At 36.9% G+C, this 19,522-nt stretch overlaps 1 protein-coding gene across 2 annotated transcripts; it reads right to left on the bottom strand.

The window, feature by feature from the left end:
• Nucleotides 1–988: 988 nt before the first annotated feature.
• ctdspl2b (CTD (carboxy-terminal domain, RNA polymerase II, polypeptide A) small phosphatase like 2b) lies at nt 989–19,464 on the bottom strand. 2 transcript variants are annotated; one of them, XM_084107422.1, is made up of 13 exons: nt 19,291–19,464; nt 12,817–13,001; nt 11,848–11,977; nt 11,172–11,321; nt 9,700–9,924; nt 8,596–8,689; nt 8,245–8,356; nt 8,071–8,157; nt 7,780–7,842; nt 7,546–7,625; nt 7,023–7,149; nt 5,639–5,734; nt 989–5,264 (listed from the first exon to the last, which is right to left on the bottom strand). In XM_084107422.1, the coding sequence occupies exons 2-13, from the start codon at nt 12,976–12,978 to the stop codon at nt 5,199–5,201; spliced, it is 1,392 nt and encodes a 463-aa protein (XP_083963548.1). In that variant the 5' UTR covers nt 12,979–13,001; nt 19,291–19,464; the 3' UTR covers nt 989–5,198. The 2 variants fall into 2 exon arrangements, 1 of the variants encoding a protein (XP_083963548.1); XR_014605201.1 differs by having other exon boundaries at nt 2,935–5,264; nt 7,551–7,625.
• Between the last annotated feature and the right edge of the window lie 58 nt (nt 19,465–19,522).

Here is a 19,522-nt window from a genome sequence, read left to right as displayed (position 1 = left end):
TCACCTGCATATAAACAGACAGAAGGAGAGTTGGAGAATCACTTATTGCACTGAAAAATGTATTCCAACATATGAAAAAAAAAAATTTGTATTGAAGAACCGAACTGAACCTATGACACACCTTGTTGACACTTCTCATTCTGGTCTAGGGTAGGGACCTCAATGCCAAACTGTAATCCGAGTTTTAGAAAATCCACTGGAGTTTGAAGCGCACTCAACATGAATTCAGACACGAAGGACATCACAGGTGGAATTGTCATGTCCATAAAACTATTCCATAAGGCTAAAAAGTTGTCTGAGAGCAGATAAAGCGGGAGGTCTGAGGACAAAACATTTGTCAACATCTCCTGAATAGAGTTTAACTGAGTAATGGAGGAGTCTGCCATTCGCAGATTTGATGTTGACATGCAGGCTTGAGATTTAACAGAGGAGATCACAGAAAGTATCTGTTCACTCAATGCAGATGAAATGGTACTAGTTAAATCTGCTTGCCATCCACAGTGCTGTATGTCTGCCAAAACACAAACTAAAGCCTGAGGAAGAGTTTCAATGAAACTGTCAATCAGCATTGGCTGGTATATAGTGAATAAACTGTTGAATATTGTGAAGTAAGTGTCTAGGTTAGTGCTGTCAATTGCGATTCTTTCACGGGGTGCTGTCATTCTGCTCATGATCTTTTCTTCTCTTGACAAGGATCTGATGTTCTCTATCAGGACTTTCAAGTTCCTCTCAAATTCATCCTCACTCCTGGAGCTCATCTCACTCTGTCTGATGATGGTCTTGGGTAATGAGGGTTTTCTGGAGTCACCACATGCACTCCCTTTGAAGAAGAGGCAAACATGGTCACACTACCTTAGAGTTCATGCATTTATTAAAATACTGGGTTATACAAATGGACACCAGGTAATAAATTAGTAGAGCTTGTTGAAATTATACATTACTTTTATTGCTATTTAAATTATATGTAATATGGATAAAATGCCAACTGTAATGTAAAAAAACACAAATGTTTATTTAAATATATTATCTTCACCCTGACAAATGACAAAACATAAGTTCACCTTAAACATTCAGAGATGTCAGGCATTTTAAATTGTACAAGTGCTAAGAAAATAAAAAGGAATAATAAAAAGGAAACGGAAAATAAAAGACAAGACAAGACAATAAAAATACTCTTACCTAAAATGATGCTAAGCATGAGCAACATTAAACTTCCTCTGTGGTGCATTTTTACTGAGAAATATCCATATGTCGCTACGGCGGGTTGTTAATTTTACAAAAGCATGGCCACTGTCGGCTGAGACTTCATTTCCATTAATTACGATATCGTCGTAAGAACTAACACAACTGACTACTTGTTCTGTAATGAAGACTCTGTGATTCCTGGATTTCGACTGTTCTATCACGGCTGCAGTGTCACTGCAATTCAATCCTGCATCAATCGCCTAATTAAACAACAGCAGAAAATAGGTGCGAAACACACGGAACGGATTTGAGAGTGGAGAGCCAGCCGAAAGTGCTGAAATATTAACACGTCGTGTTGACTGTCAGCATCTCTGTCACAGTAACGTACACCCGAGCAGTGACACAGGTAGAAACAAACGGAAGCGCAGGTGGGTGGGTATAAGGTGAGGCAGCACGACCGCGCGAGTTTACAACACAATTAACTTTTATCTGAAATCACTTTATCCGAGTATAAAAGTAAACTTTTCGTAACTTTAATCATTTAAAAACCATAACAAACACCATTTGAGGCCAATTTACATTCTCCATTGTAGCTTATGTTTAAGTAGATTTGAAAATGAGTTATTAACTATTACATTTTGATTGATTCCTGATATTTAAAAGGCAACCCATCAAAACTCATTTGACCCACTTTAGCTGAAAAAAACATAGTTAAAATCTATATTTAATAAAGGATCAACCAAAAAAAGTGTGTAAGATAATGCTGTTCAAACTTCAGGGTTCCCACACTTTTTGTACTCACTTAAAAAAAAAAATCAGGCTGATGACATACTGGAAAGCAGAATAACCAAAAGGAAAATACATTTCTCACTTTAGTATTTTACTTTTTCCCATGACTATAACTGACCTGAAAAATCACAATGTTCTGGTTTCATGATTGTGGGAACCCTGAAACTCCTTATTTATTTAAAAAAGATTTTTTTTTTTTTTATAGGCCTCATCAATTTAGATATTTTTATATTCACCTACTTTAACATTCTCTCATTCAACAAAGGCTTTCATTTCTCATTTGTGAGGTTGCATCAAATTGCATCAATAAGATGCCATTTATGTTGACAGAGTCACACAAAATTTATACAAGTCATAATCATAAAATCTCCTCGATATTACACACCATTTGATGGTAAAAGGAAGTAGCAGAAAAAGACATGAAATACAACCATCCATTCATAAGTAGCCTATCTAACATGTTGTTTTGACATAAGCTAACATTAAAATAAAAGAGCATGCAATTTTCCAAAGACTTAATTTCCATTATATGAACAATCTTAAATAACACGTTTCAGGAAATGACATTTAGACCAAGAGTGTTTTTCCAATGCAGCTCAAGGACAATCGCAAGCCATATGGCTTTTGAAGATGAACAGTATGAAAGAAAACAAACCTGAAACATTCATCTGCAAAAAAAAAAAAAAAAAAATGCCTCGATTAAAATCCCAACTCTCACATAACAGGCTTTTTACATGCGGAGAATGTTCAGTGATTGTGCCAACTACATACAAAGATACAGTAAGACTGGGGAGAAAAAAGAAAAAAACAAAACAAAAAAAAAACACTGATGACAAGTTAGATCTGCATTAATACATTTGAAAATGAAAACATTTTGAAAAATAGATATGACATGCCTTTCGGAATACAAATAATCAAAAATACAAAAAGATTTTTCTTTAACTTTTTTTTTTTTTTTTTCATGAAGCTGCAATATGCACAATATGCACAATTAGTACAATATGCTTTGTACAAAATTAATGAACATTACAATGAACTGGTTGTACATATGAAACAAACCTCTGCATCATGTTACACTTAATTCACTACTGCTTTTCGACAATCATACAAAATAATTTTCTTTGTCTTTGTAAGAAAGTGCCAGGGCCTAACAGTAGATGCAACCCGCCTCCTAACATCTAAGCTATCATTCAACTATTTTGCATCAATGTAGGGAGAAGGAATAGTTGACACTAAAAAAATGCTACTTACTATGTAACACTATGTTTAACCATTTTCAAAAAGTATGTGTAACCATTACCAAATCAGTCTTTGCTATGAGAAAAATACTGTGTTTGTGGCTTGTGGACAAAAAACTGTCAGTAGAGCAGGATCCTTGGGATCACACTTGTTCACTCTCTCCTTCAATTGGGAAGTACCACAGGATATTTAGAGTTAAAGCATGAACACCTTGCAATTCATTTTTATAGTTATAATTTTAAAATGAATAAAAAAAACACTACATGATAATTCCTTACTGCATACAAGATGTGCGTTTTTTTTTTTTATTCAACTAAAAGGCCTCAATTTTATTTTAAAGTTATGAAAATTATATTTTCAGAAAAAAACCCTACTATGACAGGGTCACAATCCAATTTAGACAAATGATGCATTCAGTGATTGTCTATTACTAAGAATGACCCATTTATCTGAAAACAGCACACTAAACACAAACAGCATAAATGGCACCAGTGGCATGAGTAGAACATGAACATGTTCATTTTGTCAAAATAAAACCATTTACAGAGCAGAAAAAGATAAAAGGGAAAGCAACTAGCCTGGCCCTGCTTCACTAACCCTGAATGGCACTACTATAGTTTCAACTCTTACTCTGTTACTCAATTTTAAGTTTCGCCTATAACAGTGGAATTAAAAAGGCATATGAGAAGAATCGAGAGGAAGAAAAAACATTTCACAGAATAATTATCCCTTTCTCCTCAGCCAGCGATGCACACTCATTCATCTAGCTTACATCACACAATACTTCTTGACACAGCTACCCCCCCCCACCACCCCACCGAATCCCAGTATAAAGAAAAGCCAGAACGTCGGGCAGTAAGGTTTAAACCACAGCGATGAGACTGGCTGTTGTTATGCTGGTGCTATAAACAGGGCTCTACCAGGCTGCAGCCCTCAATCTTCTCCACTGCAGTTCAGTTTGAATAGATTAGATCTGGGTAATGCTACATTAACTTCAAATTTTAACATGAAAATACTTGCTTGTAATCTATCACTAAAACATAAAGGTGATATATTTTTAAAGAACACCAGTAATAAGAATAAAAACTAAAATGTATATAAAAAAATACACAGGCTAAATATGAAACAATAAGAAGCAAAACAGTAATACATTTTTTTTTTAAACAGTAGCTGATGAATAGTATTTTGAGGTGCTACTTAATTAACAAGTAAAATGTTAAAAGGTGAATAAATATCTGTGGAGAGACAATAGCAAGAAGCTGCAGAGCTCTGATGCATTGGTAGGAAACTTCTTTAAACAATTTGAGAATTTAGTCACTGCAAATCTTTTTCTATGAAACAGCCATCACTCTGGTTTAAACCATTCTCATTCACACCACATAAAAACGAACAATTCCACTGTGCTGTAAAAACACCCAATTCAAGAACAGAACAATTTTCAACCAGACCACGCTCTGAGAAATGAACACATTTTGGCAAACAAAACAAGTCAGGAGTTGAGAAAACATTGATTTGAAGTAAACACCAACCAAAACGTACAGATGGAGAGGAATGCATACTGAAATCATTAATGAAAAATGAAATTTAGAATCACAAAAATCTAACTTTTGTCAGACGGTATGCTTTTCTTACTGGCCATTCCTGATGAAATTGGTCAAAAGCCCAACAGTGTCAACCAATCCCATTGGAGCACCAAAAGACATAATCTTCTTCTCTTCTGACTGCTACACATTCACTTAGTACGGGATGAAACAACCGAAGAGGCGACACGAGAAACTTCAAACCTCTCTGACTGCGCAAATGGCAAAAGTGCCAAAAAAGAGTCTCAAAATGTTCAGAATTTTTTTTTTTATGTTATCTTAGCGATGAGAATTTGGGGGAATAAAAAAAAGTTAATTTGAATAGTAATGGCAATGATTTTGTAATGCAAAATGTTTATCTGCATTTGTTGTCTTTTTTTTACTGTCCTGTCCCACTATGTGCACTCAGTCAGGGGGAAGGAGATCATGCAGCCGAAACCGTTCACGGACATGTGGCCGCACATCCTCATTCTGTGGACGAATAACAATGGAAAAGTACAATTTGTATTTAGACAGATTAAAAACAAGAATAAATAAATATTTTTACACTTCATCATAGTACTTTCTGGTAATGTAAAACAAAAACAAAGAAACAAAAAAACAACAACACATCTAGGGCTGGTACCCTTAGAACAAAAATACATACATAAAATAATGAATATTTATGGAATTTGTGACTTTCAGAGAACCTCTGATTAAAAATAAACTATTTATTTATAACTTTATAAAATTATATTTATTTAAAGCAAATGAAGCGGTTCAGTTATTGCAGTCAACATGTCACCACTGAGAAATGTTGAAGTGAAGGTCACGAAAACTAAGAGGTGAAGAACATTACAACATACCAATTCCACCAGTTTCTCCAAGAAAGGGACCAGCTTCAGAAGTTCGTTGTCATTCTTGTCCATGAACCAGCTCTCAATAGGGATCCCATTGGAGAGCTGTGGGTGTAAAACATGGGTTGATGGTTTTATTTATAAGGATTTTCCTTCATCTCCCTAAGGTATTTCTTTATTGGGACTAGTTTAACATGGTGAGGTGGGGTAAAGTAATTACTACCAGAGCTTCACAGTGATTTTAGTCCCATCCGAATGTGCCATCTCAGTAATCATTACGGACAATGTCAGGCACGAAACATCTTTTAGCGTTAGGTAAGTGCCTTTTACCAACACAACCCAATCTGAAGTTAATTAATACATCATTCGACCGGACATAACCGTTTTATATATATAGGTTATATGTGTTTGCGCACGTGATATCAGGAAGCAACGTAATATGCACATGATGACAGGAGGTTGACAGCAATTCGCAAATCGAGTTACTCCTCCCACTTCTGCTAGTTTTACTGAGATATCTTATCCCGTGCGAACTGGCCATTAATATTACAGACGTCCTGTGGTAAAATTACATTACTCCATCTACCCTTAAAGTTAATCCCGTCCGAATAGGGCTTATGAGCTCAGTCACACACCTGAACATTGTATTTATTACAAAAGTAACAATGAAAATTAATACTTTGTCACTTTCTCAATGACTACATAATTACTACTCCTAATTACAATATGGGTGGGGTAGGGGGTTGCGGCTGAATATAAAACTTAACGAGGAGATTTTAAAGCCTTACATAGTACATTAAAAAAGGGAGATTAATCTATATTATTTAAAAGTGTGATTGATCTATTAATATATTACAAACTAAAACTAAGAATAAAAATGTACTTTTAAATTGTAACTAAAATACAATTAATTTAACCTTCAAGTATGTTTTAAGCTTGATTCTTTTAAAGGAGTAAGATTTTCACACATTTAACTTAAATATTTTTTTTCTCTGTACTTGTTACAACCTTGGGTAATTTATAATATAAACGGATATGAACATGAAGTGAAGTGAAAGTAACATGTAGCCAAGTATGGTGTCCCATACAAGTGCACACACCCAGTAGTGAACACACACACTGTGAACACACACCCAGAGCAGTTCGGCGCCCGGGGAGCAATAGGTTAGGTTAGGTGCCTTGCTCAAGAGAGCAAGGCACCTCAGTTATGGGTAATGAGAGTGAAAGAGAGCACTGTTCATTCACTCCTCCCACCTAAATTTCCTGCCGGTACTGAGACTCAAACCTGCGACCTTCGGGTTACAAGTCCGTCTCTAACCATTAGGCCACAACTGCCCCACCATTGTGAAAGTAATGGTGCAACTTTATGATTATGCAACCTTGGTCCGCTCACCTGATAAGCAAAGGCTTGTGGCGAGTTATCGATAATTATAGTCTTGGACAGATCCCGTCCGAGGATATTCAGATCCTTAATGTAGTTTCCTTGCACACAAACACAGTGCTCACGAAATAATCGGTGCCTAGAACATGTTGGAAACACACACAGAGAGAAGAATGAAATAAATCTCCAGGACTAGAATCAATAATGCATTTGAAGCAAAGGGTTGACACCTGAGGATGGTGTGGAGTTTACATGTGCCAGAGACCAAAGATCGCCATCTACCGCAATCCCTTAATTCCTCATTGTAACCAAACACTACAGAGAAACTCTGCACAGCAATGACCAAGCTGAGGCAGGGTTACTCAAAAACTGACACCCTGCCTAAATTTACATTTACTCTTATGACAAAATCTGACAGAATTTCTAAAAGAAACAGAAGCAAACAAAAAGACAACTTGGTTTTACTTTTAACACTGTCAAGGAAGAGTCTTCAAAATTATTAAAATAAAGGTAAAACAAAAAGAAGTCCACAGACCGCACCAGCTGTTTCCTCGGATCGAGAATGTTCAGCAACTTGTCTGCATAAACTTTCTTAGAGGCAGTGAAGAGAATGATCTATAAAAGAAAGAGTCAACAATGGAACAACTTCAGTCCATTATGAGGAACAGATGTTAACTCAAGCGAGGGTAAAACTTTTCCATGTAATACCATCATTTATTTGGAGAAAAAGTACGAGATGTAATGTGGAGTAAAATGGACGAAGGCTTACCTCATAAATCTGAGACATGCGTTCAAGGAACTCTCTGAAAAATGGCCTCAATCGCACATAAACCTAACAGAAATTGTGAATTAGAATTTAGCCCTTAAGAACACAGGGTTTTAGCCCCCTAAAAAGAAGAAAAGAAAAAATTCCTACAAAGTTGTACAAATTTCAGATCACTTAACATAAGACAATAATAGACTCCCAGCCATTTAGTTTCTTAAAATGGCTCTAGAGGGCCCTCTAGTGGTATGTTACTGACAAACAATGTATTAACACAAAGACAGCTTGGATATCTACCTGATATATGACATCTTGGAAGAGGACAGGAAAGGTTAGTGCTGCATCATCCAGCTCATTCAAGCTACAATGGACAAGGGTTTCATCCTGTAGAAAGAAAACAATTGATGATATCTATGCCAAAATGAATCCTTTGTAATATGAGCTATTCCCTTATGGTGTTTTAAGACTGACCAGGTCAAGCACCAGGGAGAACTCAGGAGTGCTGCGAGTCTTCAGAGGGAGTGCGGGTTTGCGAGTTAGCTGCTCTTCTGTTAGCGGAGGTACATGTTTGATGAAAAAATACCTGAAAAACATAACAGAAATGTCTGCACGGAAAAAGCCTTGAGACAAACGCTGATGAGAAATTCAATTTTTTTTTCTGAGAGGGTTTCCAAATGACCTTAAAACAAAGCAATATTTAACTGTCATATTATTAATAAACATTCCACTTGTATGAGGGCTTGCCCAGGCCAGCAGAAAAAAAAAATCCTTATTGTGAAGCTCTGGGCACAAAGCACAGACATTCAGTAAAGTTGAACTCACGGGTCAAACACTTCCCACTCCTCCTCATATGATCCTTCAGCTGGGACAGTAATAGAGGTGTCCACATACCCCACTGTTGCAGGAGAGCCAGGAGCTGAGATAAAACAGGACAAAGAAAACACAATATTAATATATTCTTGCTCTCAGTTTGGGGACGGTAATATTTTTTAATTGTTTTTGAAACGTCTCCAATGCATACCAAGGCTGCATTTATTGGATCAAAAATGCAGTAAGAAAGTAATAATGTTAAATTTAGGACTGCACAATATATCGAAATATCGCAAATGTATATATCGCGATATGCATATCCCAACAGCTTGCAATAACTGGGGTCATGAACAAAAGACGAAGAGAAAATCACCCACTGCTCTTTGCTGAATAACTTTTGTAGCCTTAATAAGAATCAGTATACATTTAATTCATACAGTGAAAACTAAGCAGTGTTTTATTTTACATTTGAATATTCAGTTTCTGTTGTTAAATAAACCTAATGTAGGCCTACCTGAAACCCTGAACCCCGTGGTTTACACTGATGTTAAAATAACACTTATTTCTTATGCTAGTACAGTAAAACACTGCTGTTCACTTTCAGAAGTTGTAGGGATGTTTTCTCGTCACAATTTTTTTTATCGTTTTATCGCATATCACAATTTTCTTCAATATCGTGCAGCCCTAAATATTATTACAATTTAAAATGTTAAACATGTTTTCTATTTTAATATATTTTAAAACATAAGCTGAATTTTCAGCATCATTACTCGTCTTCAGCATCATATGATCAGAGATCATTCTAATATGCTGATTTGATGCTCAAGAAACATTTCTTATTATGTCTTATATGTTGAAAATGTTGCTGCTTCATATTTTTGTGAAATGGCGATTTTTTTCAGGATTCTTTGATAAATAGAAAGTTCGAACGAACAGCATTTATTTAAAATAGAAATCCTTTTTTTTTTTGCATTATAATGTGCAATCGCTGCTAAATAAAAATGATCAATTTCTTATCAAATAAAAAACCTTATGGGACCAGTAGTGTATAATGCGTTTTAGGCTGAAAGTAGTATACACCCATAGAGAAGTCAAGCAATGTCATGTCTTTCACACCTGTAAGAGGAGGCAGGTCAGAGTGGGGGGTGTTTTCACTCTCCTCTGCAGGTGTGTGAGTGGAGGATGGAGGTCTAAAGGCAGATGGCATGGCACTGGTATAAAGAGGGACACTTAGGGGCTCTCTAGATGTGGCAGTACTGGTGGGCATCTCTTCTACTTGCTCCATTTCTAGTTGCTTCACAATCTCTTCCGCCTCCACCGCCTGGCCTGGGGAATCCGAGGCTGACATGACAAAATGGGATGAAGGTAAGGAGAAGGAAGGGTGAAAAAACATGCTGGGTTAAGCAATGCATTATTAATCTGCATAAAGTTGCAACAGGGTTGTTGTTTTTTATTCATAATCATCAAAATAAACATTATCTGGAATCCAAAGTAAGCTTTTGATATTGCCTATTATTATTCCTAATGGTAACCCTATTGTGAAAACGTACCAAACAATAACTTCTGCAATTTAGTATGACTGCAATCATATCAGCAGCAAACTGCACCGGAGTTCACATGAACCGTTTCAGCATTTACATCATCCAGACAAACAGAACTCTGACACCAATCGAACCCAGGCGCGCACCAAAAGTGCTAGTGTGAAAGCACCCTTAATTTCACACAAGTTGTCCTCCTGATGGGGAACCAATTTGCCTCAGGACCCAAAAGTTTCACCATGTTTTTTTTAGTTCAGTATTGACATTTTAGGCTAAACTTTCTCTCATGAACTGCTTTTTTGCTAAATGTAAATAGATATGGGTTTTTGTGATCATAGAAATACAAAGTAGCAACTTCACAGATTCTGCAAATCCGGCTACACTACCATTCAAACGTTTGGGGTCAGTAAGATTTTTTATTATAGAAATTAATCCTTCTATTTACATAAAAAGACACCTTCATTTGACCAAATGTGACAGTAAAGACATTTGTACAAAAGATTTATATTTCAAATAAATGCAGCAGGTCATGTGACACTGAAGACTGGAGGAATACTGCTGAAAATTCAGTTTTACCATCACAGGAATAAATTACATAATTAAAAATATATGAAAATAGAAAAGAGTTATTTCAAATTGTAATAATATTTCTCAAGATTAAATTTTTTACTGTAATTTTGATTAAATAAATGCAGTTTTGGTGAGCGCAAGAAACTTCTTTCAAACGTTACCGACCCCAAACTTTGAACGGTAGTTTATATGAGAACACACTGACTCCTCTTCTTACTTTAGTAAAACTGCCATCATTACCAAGAATGATAAATGAAGAATGTTTTATTAGTCAAGTTTATTTAAAAAAAAACAAACAGAACACCACATGTACATTTGAACAATATTCTAAAATGAATAGTTGTTGGAGCATAAATGTTAATGTAGTAATGTCACCAGAGGGAGAATCTATTTATTATTATCATTCAAATAATTTTCGGTCCATTATGTCCAGAATACCTGGCGCATCACATCTTTAGTGTTCGGCTCAGAGTTTCTTACCATTTTTATTTGCTGGTGAGAAGAAGTTGAAGACAGGAGAGAAGATGGTTCCAAGCAGGGTGGTGCGGGGTGGACTGTTCACAACCTCCTCAGGGTCCTCCAACTTCCCATTAGGCTTGACAGGCTTACTCGTGTCATGGTTAGTGGTTTCTATAGGACAAAGTTCAAAGAGAAAAACAAATTCACAAAAAATTAGCGTGATCAAATTACAAATGCAGAACAGACCATTTAAATGCCTAACTCCATATGTTGTTTGGACAATAAACTATGACAGCTACTGCAATACACAGGAGAAAGTGATGCCATTGCCAGGTGTGCGCAACCATGTTCTTGTCACATATAATCCATGTCAAGCACACAGACAGGTTTGATACTTCCAAAAGCTCATTTATGATATTATGGAGAGTTTAAGGGATTACACTGAACAACCAATATCAAACAAATATACACAGATGCAAATATGTTTGTCTTAGAGGTGTCACAATATACCGGTATTGAAATTTTACGGTTATCCACATCAAAATCTGTTGGAAATATTTAACTATTTTATTTAAATATTTGAAAAAGATATTATTTTATTTAACTATTTGAAATAATTAAATTCAATAAGTTTATTATTTATGATGTTAATTATTATAAGTAAATTTAACTGCAGCACACAAGTACAGTGACTCACCACCATTGACGGAGCTTCTTCGACGGGCCCTGTAGATGCTTTTCCTTTGCATGTCATTGTTCCTCTGTGGGGTGGAGGTGATCAGCTCGCAGCTCAGACGATTCCTCTTTGCTGGGTTGTCCTGCTCCACCTGTTAAACACCACCAATCACACAAGCATGAGTTTCTAGATTTTAAACACTTTAGTACTGTGAGGAGGACACTATAGTGAGTGTGTTTGAGGATGCTGGGGGACACATGAACAGGACTTTCAGAGGAACAAAATATCAAAACTATAGGCACTACATGTTTAAGGTTAGAGATTATTAAAACCCTATTATAAATATTATATTAAAATGATCAAACTCTAAATTAAAATGCTGAGGGGAAAAAAATAATAATATATATTGAATTTAAATTTCTTTCCCCCCATCCTTCGAACACTTTTGTTTGCATTGAAGAACAAAGTATTTGAAACTAGAACAACAATTCCAACAGTTTTTTTAAGACCCCCATATTTGAGTCAAAAAGGTTGAGAACCACTGACTCAAATATTTAAAAAAAAATTTTTTTTAATAATTATCCAATTAATCACAAACTGCTGTAAAAGACATGGGGTCTATGAATGTTGTTGTGGACAATGGGGGTGTGATTTAGAACCCAAAGAAGAGAACCTAATATCTTTACTGGACATAATCCCTGGTTCTTCTGCCGCACGCTGCATGCCTGTTAAAGCCAGCTCTACCTACTGTCATTATGTGAGCGCTGTAGAACCACAGCTAAAATTAGAACAGGACTGAGCTCCTCAGACAAGCAAAGGCATTCCACCACGCATTTCTGGGGGGAATATGATACCAGGTCTTGCTTGCATTCCATTATAGAACATTCTGGGCCATGACCATCGAAACCAAGAAAAGAGCTGTAGAGGTCTGGAACTGCCACACTCAATGAACCCATAATAAATGACAGGGAGAGGGTGCTAGAGGCTCACCTTGATGGAACTTCCATGGATGAACTTCTTGATGCTGGAGAGAAGACCCTTGCTTTCATCTGAGCACTCCTCCATCTCAGAGTGCTTTCGCTTGGTCCGGGCCGGGCAGGGCCTGCGGGCGAGGTTTGGCTGCTGAGAAGCCTTGCGCATTCTCAGCCTCATTTTGTTAAGAGTTACATGTAAGACTGGGGAGAGAGAGAGAGAGAGAGAGAGAAGACAATACAGAGAAGCTCACACAGAAGGTACCGCAAGAAAACAAAACTACACAGTGAAAGAGAGTAACAACGACCTTGAGAAGTCTAACTTTGCTCGCTGATTCTCACACGCAGGTAAATGAATCACACTTTTAGTGGGTTTTGAATGAGTTATGGCTCTTTGCTCGGTTTTTAAAAGTGCAACACTTCAGCCAAGAGCGCTAGCCACAGACATCTGGATGTATTCAAGACACTATATATTCCAACGTGGTTCATCATTCAGTTGAAGCACCTCCATAGCGAAGCACTCTCAACTACAAGCGCATTATTTCCAACATACGGAAGAATTCGGAATGGGAACACTTTTTATTTAAAAAGCAAATCTGTGTGATTGAACACAAGATTACAGATTAAGCCAAACTCTGAATTAAACTCTGATTTTGTCCATACAATGGAACTCAATAGGGTCCCAAAAAAATAATGAATATACAAAACTACTGGACCCGGTTGACTTTCATTGTATCAATAAAAAAAATTAAATAAAAATAATTAATAATAATAATTCTTACCATACAGGTTTGGAATGGCATGAGGGTGAGTAAATGATGACAGAATTTTCATTTTTGGGTGAACTACCTTTAAAGCTGCGCTATGCAGTTTTGGCAATTTCTTCGCTGTTTTCACGCTTTTTGCGTGTGGGTTTCTCTATCGAGCTCCCCCTACAGCTTCGGAATAGATATTTGGCAACACTGTCGTCAAAACTCGTTGGCGACTCTCCCCTCCTACCATCTTCTCCCTCTGGTCATGTGCATTTGTTTTCAAAGAAGCCGGTGAACGCACTGAGCCATGTCCACTGAGGAATGTATGATACATAGAAGGCTAGCATATAAATGTTTAGATTGTGTATGTGTGCAGTGCCGTAAAGCAATTCGTTACATCGCGAGACCTGATATCACGCCCCCCGGCCAAAAGTTGCAAGGGAGGTTTTTCCGCTCACAGGTGCTAGGGGGGTGCAAGAAGACCACCATTCAACCTGAAAAAAGTCATATAACCATTCCAATGACTCCGAAGCTGTTCAGTTAAGGCAGTGGTTCCCAATTCCAGTCCTCGTGACCCACTGCTCTGCACATTTTGTATGTCTCTCTTATCTGACACACTCAGTTCAGTTCATGGAGTCTCTCCTAATGAGCTGATGATCTGGTTCAGGTGTGTTAAATAAGGGAGACATACAAAATGTGCAGAGCAGTGGGTCACGAGGACTGGAATTGGGAACCACTGAGTTAAGGTAAATTAAGCTAAAAAAAACTGCATAGTTCCCCTTTAAGGCCTTCTTGAAGTTTGGCAAAAGTTGGCAAAACATCATCATCTTTTTCACTCTTATTTTTCTGTTGCTGGATAAGTCAATAGAAAAGAAAAAGAAATACGAGGATATTGCAGATCAACAGAGAGCAGCAGTTTCTTACAAGACAAAAAATGGAAAAAAAAGAGAGAGATGAAAAAAGATAGGGAAAAAAAGTTAATATTTTCCTGATGTGGAGGAAGTGTCCCTCTCTTCTTTAAAGGAAACCCTGTACATCAAGGGGGTAAAAATAATCCTGAAATTAACTACAGTGCTTGGTCGTGTGTCCCCGTCCACAAAGCATGCTTGCGTAACAACAGTTATGTGCGCCAGCATTTGTGACATGCCAGGCGTTACACCAGTCCTGACTGTACCTTCCCAATACTCGCAATAAAGAAATGTAACTCACATTCAATTTAAAATTTACAGAAAAGTTTATTAAAAAACACAGAAAAGAGATTTTTAGGAGAGACAAACAGAGCTCCTTCTGTAACAGCAGCAGCTCCTTCTGTGTAGTTAGCCAGAGAAGCAGCGAGATGACAACGAGACATACTGCAAGCATGGAAGCATGGAAGAGACAGGAGAGGAATGGTGAAAAGTAGAGAGAAAAGGGTACAGCTAGTAATACATCTCAGCTTTTTCCTTAACCACCAAAATGGTGACTCATCCACTGCCTCGAACAGACATCATGCCAAGACAGCTACCTCACAACACTGAGGAGCTAAAGCCTTTCTTCTACAAGAACAGAAACAGTGAGATTCAACAGTCTTCAGCAGCCCAGTAAGATTCAATGAATCTTGCTTAAAGCCAAATTCCTGGTTTAATTAATATCAGTAGACATTAAACACCATTAATAGCAGAAAATAGTTTTAATACATATATGATATAATATGACAATGGCAACAATTACTCCTCTGACCCCTTCTGACCTAGGCTCGTCCATCACAATCACTTACAGGTCATGTTCTGACAGGAAAAACTATGTGTATACACACTACATTGGTTTTAGGCATGTGACTGTATACATTTTTTTTTTTCTGCGATATATATTGCGATATGAAAACAATTTCACCTGATAATTTGAATAGCTCTATTTGTAAAGAATTAATCATTCTGATTGGGGTTATTTTGTAGTGTAGTGCATATGCATAGAAAATAATAAATTACAAGCATAGATTATACAATAGAACAAAGACGGATGAAATAAGCAATGCTTTGTTTTTCAGGTAAATTAACTGTATTCAGGTACAGACATTGAATAATCAAATGTAATAACACTGCATAGCCTTCACTGTATAAATTAAATATAACTCATATAATTAATATATAATATAACGCACATATCCAAAACCGGTAATGTGACAAGCATCCGTTTTCTTTCTCTGTTTACAACAACTCATAAACGACTGCGTTTGCAAGGAAACTCATTGAGGCGGGCATTTTGACTTAACTTCCCATGCACATGTCTGTTCAAGCACCAATAGATAAGAAAAGGAAGGGAATTCAGTGTTCACGATCACGAACTTCACGTGCTGTCTGCGTGGCTGTGTGTGTGTGAGCAAACAAAACAGTGCACAAGTTTTTTTGCATTTGATGTTTAAACTAACAGAACTCAAAAACACATGAAAATGATAAACTGTTACTCTATGATGGTTAAACTTTGCAATTAATCCGCGAATCACAAGCGTTATGGACCGGGGAGCAGCTGGCCCGTATGGATCACGGATCAACTACGAACCCTATACTACATCGCACATCCTGCGATGTGACTATCGCTGGATCGATGCAAAAACGATACATTGTGCAGCCCTACGGTATGCGGTATTATCACGATATTGAAATAAGTTGCAAAAAAAGTGGTTATCCTATTACAAATGCGAACAAGGTGCGTTTCCATCGTGTTGTTCAAGTGGATGACGGTGGTATTGGTAACCAACAGTAAATAAAACACCATCAGCGGAAACAGTAGTGATGCGTCATTCGCTAACGAGCCGGCTCCGAATGTAAACGGTGAGAGTCAGTTCCCGTCTGATAGCCATGTTCTACTTTTGTATATTGATACAAGACAGAATAATTTCGCTACACTGCTCAGCCACATGTCAAGTAGTCACGAACTGAATGTTATTTTGATGTGTAAGTGGGTGCGATCACGTGTGATGACATTACCCCGCTGCTCTCGATTCGTCACACAAACAGTAAGCTACACATTAACATAACATGGAGAGCGTGTGGTCGAGCAGTGTGGTGAAAAGATCATCCTTAAAATCGGGTCAGAAAACAAGATGAGTAACAACATTAAGTAGCATTTGGACGCATTTTAATAACACAGACAAAATAAAAGCAGAACGTAGAATTTGTCAGATAAAACTCATATCGAGCAGGGACTAACAACCTTATAAATGTGTTCCGTTTTAAGTGTGATTTGCTTGGAATGGTTTTATTTGGGATCAAATGTTCAATATGCGTCATGTGTAGTAGTATTTGATGGTTTTACATTAGCCTATTTGTTTTTGATCCAGTCAAATGATCCAGTTCCCTAAAATGAGCAGGAATTCTCATCATGAGGGAACAGCTAATTAGCCATGAGGGTTTAATGTTTGCTACGTCACAATTTATTCATTTCCATCTCATTCATATGAACTTTTTTTAGCAAATTAAGTTGTACAAAAAAAATGTATAAAGTAAACAAATGTTTCAAACAGATTAAAGTGGAAAAGAAGAATTATAAAAACAATAGGTCAACACTTTACAATAAGGTCTCAGCAGTTAACGTTAGTTAAAGCATTAACTAACATTAACAATGAGAAATAACTATATTTGTTACACAAGTTTATTCTTTGTTAATGTTAGTTAAAAAAACTTTTTTCATGTTAGCTCAGGTCCATCCATTCAACAATAGTTACAACTTTTGATTTTAATAATGTTATTTAATGTTAAATTTAACTAAGATTAATAAATGCTTTAGAAGTATTTTTCATTGTCAGTTTGTTAACTAATGAATTAATTAATGGAGCCTTAATGTGATTACATTATTCACAGTATTTCGAAGTAACCATGATAACAATATTGTGCATGTACATTATTGTGATATATATTACCGTATGGTGTATACCAACGCGTCTAGTTCGTTTAAAAAAAAACTAAAAAAAACACATTGACACACTGGCAGCAAATCCAAGGCTAGCGACATGTTTCCAAGAAAATATCGCTACAGCTCAGCGTCTGCTCAGTTTCAGACTCTGACATATATTAAAATAACTACTATCTCTCTAAGAAATCTAGAACTTCATACATTAAGTACATTATAAACCAGAAAGTGTAATTTGTTATTTAATGCATTTGCATGGCATGTCAAAGAACACCACAAAATGCTTCACAATAGCTACCATTGCACTATGTTGGTAACCTGTCCCATTACAGCTGGACAATTAGGACAAATGAGCAGTGCTTCTCTTCTCAACTGGGGAACCTGGGCCCACTAGCAGGGGTCAATTAACTTCCAATGGGAAACAATATGTCTTAAACTGATTTTTAAGAAATATGTTTAAAACAACAACAACAAAAAAAACAAAAAAAAGTATAGTTTTTATTAATATTTTGAACTAGCTTTTATTTTCATATTTCAGTTTTAATTTGAGTAGTTTTGTTATGTGCATTTTATTAATTAGTTTTAAAATATTTATTTATAAATCGCTGAAATTTATTCTTATTTCAGTTTAAGTAATTTTAGTACTTAAATTTATTTCAGTTTGTTGCCAGGCAAGTTTTTCCCATCTAATATTTATTTATTTTCAGCAATATTTCAAATCAGCTGAACTTCAAGAACACAAACTTAAACGCCGCATAGATAGCATCAATTTAGGCTCTTTTGTTTTTACAAAGAAAAAAATCAGGAATGTAACACTGAGCTCTCACTCAAACAACTGTCTGATCACAGTAGATCCTAAATTGTTGTATTAACTAATTTTTCCTTTAGCACGTTATTGGCTAGTTTAGCAAAGTGAGTAGATAGTTTGAGTTACAAAAACTCACATTTTTTTGCAGTCACAAAATCTGCATCTAAACTTCTGCAGAATAAAAAAACACATGTGTTGGTATTTTGCTTTCTTTCCTTAAAAAAGGAAGAACACATTAAAATATTGAGATTACTCATGTCTAATTATTTTTATTACCTTGACAGCGGTACTTTCTCATAGTAATAATAAAAAAGGTTTGGAAACAAGCAACGTAATTTCGTTGTAAGTACAAGAAGAAGAAAAGAGGGGCCTTCAAATGTTGACATGACAATGGGGAAACCTTGCAGTGATAATGGTTAAGAACCACTACCCTACAGTCAACTAACTACAGTCAGTCTTTATAAGGGAGAAAAATAAAAGACATTAAGTGCTTCCCCGCCATAACCGATCAACTTCAACAGACACTTCAGAAATGATGAAGTTCAGTGATTCACGGGAAACCTGAACAGTGCCGTGGTGGGCGGGAAACACACGCTAAAGAGATTCTCTACGGAAGACGAGCAACTTTCTCACGATTTCCCTGTTTAGTCAGACATTAAGAATAACTGTTTACACAATGATTACACGACTCAAGAGACTAAAATACGACCTGTATTTTTACATACAACAATCGCTGTTGACACATCTGTGCATGTCTATCTTCAATGTAGGACACATGCAAGCATTATCTCCGTAGTAAACCTGTTTCTCGTGACCCGCTATTACTAGAAGAAGCCTCTAGTCTAGTGCCACTCAAAACAACCGGCAGTATCCTAATGACAGATAAAGCGCGGGAACGACTCGCGAAGACGGCAGCTGCCTGTCCGTGCGTGCGTGTATAGGTAAAACAGGAGCGAGCCGAAACATTTTCGACCGGAGCGAACGGACGGGGTGGTATGGGGGGACCCTATCACCACATGCAATTTAGACTGGGGTAATAACTTACTGGACGAAGCTCCACAGGATCGAGTCGCAGGACAACGGTCTATTTCAGGGCTGCTAACACTTGCTGTTGTTTGCGTGCCTCTTCAGACGAGGTTCACCTCTGTCCTCCCCGCACCTCTGGACGCCATTTCCCGCCTCCGTACCCACACAGTCAACTGCAGGTACCCGGATGAAGAGAGGACTGGAGCGAGCATGCGTCCTGCGGCGCGCCGCCGCGTCCCACACCCCCTTTC

The sequence above is a fragment of the Abramis brama genome (assembly GCF_963993115.1).
Source record: "Abramis brama genome assembly, chromosome: 3".
Classification (NCBI taxonomy): Eukaryota; Metazoa; Chordata; class Actinopteri; order Cypriniformes; family Leuciscidae; genus Abramis; species Abramis brama.
The sequence above is the reverse complement of the archived record's forward strand: the minus strand, read 5'-3'. Positions and strand labels throughout refer to the sequence as shown.

Excerpts from the sequence above, each read along its gene's own strand:
- ctdspl2b (XM_084107422.1), bottom strand. The coding sequence starts at position 12,978 with ATGAGGCTGAGAATGCGCAAGGCTTCTCAGCAGCCAAACCTCGCCCGC. Across the intron at positions 9,925-11,171 it reads CTCACCAGCAAATAAAAATG|CCTCGGATTCCCCAGGCCAG; the intron begins GTAAGAAACTCT and ends TTGTCATGTCAG. Across the intron at positions 8,158-8,244 it reads TCTCCCTGGTGCTTGACCTG|GATGAAACCCTTGTCCATTG; the intron begins GTCAGTCTTAAA and ends TTCTTTCTACAG.